Source organism: Carcharhinus amblyrhynchos, chromosome 14 (assembly GCF_965287045.1).
Source record: "Carcharhinus amblyrhynchos chromosome 14, sCarAmb.v2.hapA, whole genome shotgun sequence".
NCBI classification, from domain to species: domain Eukaryota; kingdom Metazoa; phylum Chordata; class Chondrichthyes; order Carcharhiniformes; family Carcharhinidae; genus Carcharhinus; species Carcharhinus amblyrhynchos.
Genome location: NC_137337.1, coordinates 54,742,775 through 54,748,774, shown reverse-complemented (window position 1 = coordinate 54,748,774; position 6,000 = coordinate 54,742,775). Strand labels below are relative to the sequence as shown.

The following is a 6,000-nucleotide window of genomic DNA, read 5'->3' as shown; positions in this document are numbered from 1 at the left end:
GGGAGACGGATTAGTGAAAGCAGCGACCACGGAGAATGAGGAAGCCTGTGCGACGGTGAGTGAGCGACTGGATTTGGGAGGGTGTTGTGGCCGTTGTTGGCGTGACGGTGCAACCTTGATGCTGGGGACAGCAGAACGGAGCGAGCGGGAGCGGGAAACTGGCGGAAGGCTTGGGGCCTGGAAGCCGGTACCTCAACACGAATCCCGTTTGGCTGAAGGTTGATTGTTGTTTTAAAGCTTGCAATTCTAATCACGTTTGCAATACCGAAAAACGAAAATAGACCGTTGTCGAGAAGTCAGTAATGACGACAAATCCAGATTTGCTGTCTGGATTTCATTTAACATTATGTTTTGCTGCTTTAATCGAGATGTGTGTGAAGCATGCCTTCACTTTTCATTTTATGGCACCCTCACCACCCCAAACATTGAATATATCAAAACCGACAATTATTTGAAGTACAAACACGAATACTTTGCCCTATCATATTTTTCCTGCATTTTCTCAGGTTAGTTGGGAGTATACGGTGGACCTGATGACTTGTGTCTCAGAGGCTTAAAACAAAAGCTGCAAGAGACGGTGGATGCATTGGTTATAATTTTCCAAAATTCCCTTGCTTCTATAAAGGCCACAGTAGATTAGAAAACTGAAAATGTAACACCTCTAGTCAAAAAAGGACAAATGGACAGAAAGCAGGAAACTCTAGGTCAGATACATATACATCCGCATTTGAGACATCATTATTGGAAATCATTATTAAGCAGGACATTTAGAAAATCATAATATAATTAAGCAGAGTCGGTGTGCAAAACGAATCATCCTCAAAATTTGTGGATGTATCTTTTGGATACACAGAAGGTACTAAGTTGGTAGAGGGCAAATTGTGACTGTATTAGGGAGGAGTGAGGGAGAGTTAATTAGGAGCAGCTGATATCAGGCAAGCCCACGTTTGACATGTTTTATAACCTATTAATCAAAGTTCAGGATAGGCATTTTGCAGTAGGGAAGAAGGATAAGGATGGTTAGGTAACTGACTCTTGGATAACAAGGGAGATTGTGCATTTAGTCAAAAGGAAAAAAAAAAGAAGCACATGTAGTGTTTAAGAAGCTAAAATCGGATACTGCCTGTGAGGAATATAAAGAAAATAGGAGAGCAAATAGGGACCATGAACTGAATTTTGCAATTAGGATTAAAGAGGATCCCAAGGCATTATATTAAATACAAGAGGATAACTAAGGAGAGGATAAGACCACTCAAATGATCATAAAGTCATACAGGTTTACAGCATGGAAACAGGCCTTTTGCCCCAACTTGTCCATGCCGCCCCTTTTTTTTTAACCCCTAAGCTAGTCCCAATTGCCTTCATTTGGCTCTATACGCTTCTTACCCATGTAACTGTCTAATGCTTTTTAAAGGACAATTGTACTTGCCTCTACTGCTATCTGTGGCAGCTTGTTCCAGACTCTCATCGTCCTTTGTGCAGAAAAAAATTGCCCCTCTGGATTTTGTTGTATCTTCCCCCTCTCACCTAAAACCTAATGCGCTCCAGTTTTAGGCTCCCCCGCCTTTGGGGGAAAAAAATATTGACTGTGCCCCTCATTATTTTATAGACCATTATTAGATTACTGCTCAGCCTCCTACGCTGCAGGAACAAAGATCAATACAGTACAGGAACAGGCCCTTTGGTCCTCTAAGCCTGCGCTGCTCATGCACCCAACTAGATCACTCGTTTGTATCCCTCTATTTCCAGTCTGTTCACGTGGCTATCTAGGTAAGTCTTAAATGATCCCAGCATGTCCGCCTCAACCAGAAAAAGTCCCGGTCAATCCAGCCTCTATAACTCAAACCGTCAAGTCACTGGTAGCATCCTGGTAGTTCTTATCTGCACCTTTTTTCCTAGTTTAATAATATCCTTTCAATAATAGGGTGACCAGAACTGTACACAGTATTCCAAGTGTGGCCTTACCAATGTCTTCAAGACGTCCCAACTCCTGTATTCAATGTTCTGACCAATGAAACCAAGCATGCCGGATGTCGTCTTCACCACCTGTGACTCCACTTTCAAGGAGCTATGAATCTGTACCCCTAGATCTTTGTTTTAGAACTCTCCCCAGCGCCCAACCATTAATTAAGTCCTGCCTTGGTTCGATGGACCAAAGTGCATCATCTTGCATTGATCTAAATTAAACTCCATCAGCCCCTGGCCTAATTGATCAAGATCCTGTTGCAATCCGAGATAACCTTCTTCAATGTCCACTATGCCATCAACCTTGGTGTCATCTGCAAACTTACTTACCACGTTTCCTAAATTCTCATCCAAAACACTTTATATAAGTGACAAATAACAGTGGACCTAGCACTGAATCCTGAGGCATACTGCTGGTCACAGGCCTCCAGTTTGAAAAATGACCTTCTATAGCCACCCTCTGACTTCTGTCATCAAGCCAATTTTGTTTCCATTTGGCTACTTCATCCTGGATCCTGTGAGATTTGATGTTATGCAACAACCTACCTTGTGTTATCTTGTCAAAAGCCTTGCTAAAGTCCAGATAGACAACATGGCTTTAGGTATAGTGCCGGAAGACTGGAGGATAGCAGATGTTGCCCCCTTGTTCAAGAAGGGGAGTAGAGACCATCCTGGGAATTATAGACCAGTGAGCCTTACTTCTGTTGTGGGCAAAGTTTTGGAAAGAATTATAAGGGATAGGATTTATAATCATCTAGAGGGAAATAAATTGATTAGGGATATGCAGAAAATGCAGATGCATGGGACTGAGGGTGATTTAGCAGTTTGGATCAGGAACTGGCTAGCTGATAGAAGACAGAGGGTGGTGGTTGATGGGAAATATTCAACCTGGAGTTCAGTTACAAGTGGTGTACCTCAAGGATCTGTTTTGGGGCCACTGCTGTTTGTCATTCTTATAAATGACCTAGGTGAGGGTGTAGAAGGATGGGATAGTAAATTTGCTGACGACACCAAAGTCGGAGGAGTTGTAAACAGTGAGGATGGATGTTACAGTTTGCAGAGGGACATAGATAAGCTGCAGAGCTGGGCCGAGAGGTGGCAGATGGAGTTTAATACAGAAAAGTGTGAGGTGATTCACTTTGGTAAGCGTAACAGGAGTACAGAATATAGGGCTAATGGAAGGACTGTTAGTAGTGCAGAGCAGAGAGATCTTGGTACATGTGCATAACTCCCTGAAAGTTGTCACCCAGGTTGTTAAGAAGGCGTATGGTGTGTTAGCTTTTATTGGTAGAGGGATTGATTTTCGGAGCCGTGAGGTCATGTTACAACTGTACAAAACTCTGGTGCGGCCGCAATTGGAGTATTGCGTACAGTTCTGGTCGCTGCATTATAAGAAAGATGTGGAGGCATTGGAAAGGGTGCAGAGGAGGTTTACTGGTATGGTGGGAAGGTCTTATGAGGAAAGGCTGAGGGACTTGAGGTTATTTTCATTGGAGAGAAGAAGGTTACGAGATGACCTGATTGAGGCATACAAGATGATCAAAGCATTGGATAGGGTGGACAGTGAGAGCCTTTTACCTCGGATGGTGATGGCTAACACAAGGGGACATAGCTTTAAATTAAGGAGTGGTAATTGTAGGACGGATGTCAGAGGTAGGTTCTTTACTCAGAGGGTAATAAGGTCATGGAATGCCCTGCCTGCAGCAGTTGTGGACTCGCCAACTTTAAGGGCGTTCAAATGGTCAGTGGATAGGCATATGGATAACATTGGAATAGTTCAGGTTAGAGGGTCATTAGATTGGTTCCACTGGTCGGCGCAACATCGAGGGCCGAAGGACCTGTACTGCGCTGTAATGTTCTATGTTCTAACTGCACAGCCCTCATCCACTTTCTTAGTTACCCTTTCAAGAAGCTCAATCAAATTTATGAGACATGATTTTCTACTCTCAAAGCCAATGCTGACTATCCCCAATCAGTCCTTGCCTTTCTAAATGCTTGCAAATCCTGTCTCAGAATACCTTCCAACATCTTATCCACAACAGATATAAGGCTCACGGGCCTGTAGTTCCTAGGCTTTTCCCTGCAGCCCTTCTTAAACAAAGGAATAACGTGTCACTGTCTGATCCTCAGGCACCTCACCTGCGACCATCGATGATTCAGATATCTGCTAGAGGATCCACAATTTCATCCTTAGCCTCCCACAATGTCCTGGGTACACTTCATCAGGTCCTGGGGATTTATCTAGCTTGATGCACTTTAAGACTTCCAGCACCACCATCTCTGTAATATGTACGCTGTTCAAGACATCACTGTTTATTTCCCCAAGTTCTGTAACAGTCATGCTTTTCTCAACAGTGAATACTGATGAGAAATATTAATTTAGGATCTCGCTCATCTCTTGTAGATCTGCATATAAATGACCCTCAGGATAGATGATCCTTAAGAGGTTCTACTCTTTCCCTAGTTATTCTTCTGCCCTTTATGTATTTGTGGCATGTATGGGGTGTCAGGGAGGGGTTTAACCTTTGGTAGGGAAACATGTTGCATCCTTTCAGGGCAGTTTGTCCATCCTTTGTCCCCACCTGGCACTCAGCTCTCACCTGTGGCTCCCCGTAGCTGTTTGCATGCGATAGTGGCCACACGCCAGGCAACGGCCTTGACAAGCTGTCGAAAGCAGACGAGGGTAGCCGACAGGTCTCAACCCTCGGTGATATAGGGAGATGTCTATCCCAGCATGTGAAGATAGCGTCTGGCAGATTGAGCGGATGAGACCAGCGGAAGGTCCAATGGTCAAGAAGGCGGTCTCTGCAAGCATCGTGGAACGCGAAGGGCAGGACCAGACATGGAAGATGCCCTGGTCATCCACTGTGCCTAGACCCACCTCCAGCCGTCTTGACTCTTGTCTTGCCACTGGATCAAGAAGGGAATTGGGAAGAGAGAGTGAGGCTGACACTGCATATCTCTCCCTCACTTTAAATCAAACGCTAGTTTTGACACCATCATCATCATCATCATTGTCCTCTTCAACCCTTGAAGTCCTGTGGCAATGGGTGAGCCGCAAAGCAGCAGGTGCGGATACACAGGGAGCTGTTGTCACGGACCTGCACGCAGGTGGCTCCGGTCTAATGGTCATTTTCCACTGACCAAAGCAGCAGTGGAACTCGGTGACTACCTGGGCAACTGAACAGTCCTCTTCAGGAGTGCACTGCTCACATCCGTAGAATGAGGAAGGGGCTAGAAAAGGTGCCTGTTTCACTACATCCTGGCCAGTTTACTGCGGCTGGCGGGGATCCCATCTTGTAGTTGAACAAACAAAATAAAACACAAGGTGACACTGCTCACCATTGGCACTTGGAACGTGTGTACGCTTTTGGACAACCCTACAGCAGACAGACCAGAGAGAACAGCCTTAGATGCCAGAGAGCTTGCAAGAGACAACATTGACATTGCAGTCCTGAGTGAAACTCGTCTTGCCAATGTAGGTCAGTTGACTAAAACTGGAAGTGGATACACTTTTTTCTGGAGTGGTCGTGGCAGCGATGAGTGTCGTGATGCTGGAGTTGGATTTGCCGTCAGGAGTCACCGTGTTCAGAAACTTGATAGTCTACCCAAGGGTGTGAATGACCGGCTTATGACATTACAGTTTCTGCTACAGAAGTCAAGCCACCCTGATCAGTGCCTATGCCCCCACAATGAACAACCCAGACGAGATGAAAAACAAGTTCTATGAAGAACTAGATGCCTTAGTATCAGCAGTGAGCAGTACCGACATGCTGATTTTGGCGATTTCAATACAAGAGTAGGGTGTGACTCAGCAATCTGGCAGGGAGTCATTGGGAGGCATGGAGTGGGACTACTGACATGATTTTTGCTGCCCACCAACTTCAGGAGAAGTGTCAGGAGCAGAATTGCGAGCCCTACACAACCTTTTGTTGACCTCACGAAAGCCTTCGACACTAAGCCAACAAGGCCTGTGGAGGATCATGTCAAAGTTTGGCTGCTGCTGCCCCCCTGGAATCAGCCTCAAGTACAGAG

General features: G+C 45.3%; 1 protein-coding gene across 6 annotated transcripts in view; it reads left to right on the top strand.

Moving 5' to 3' along the window:
* g2e3 (G2/M-phase specific E3 ubiquitin protein ligase) overlaps positions 1-6,000 on the top strand; it is a 289,629-nt gene continuing 283,629 nt past the window's right edge. For 4 of the 6 annotated variants that reach the window (XM_080202897.1, XM_080202898.1, XM_080202896.1 and 1 more), the window contains exon 1: positions 1-55. In XM_080202897.1, the coding sequence (XP_080059023.1) occupies positions 36-55 (20 nt within the window). In that variant the 5' untranslated portion in view covers positions 1-35. The remainder of the gene's footprint in view (positions 56-6,000) is intronic. The other 2 variants (XM_080202900.1, XM_080202902.1) reach the window with 2 other exon arrangements.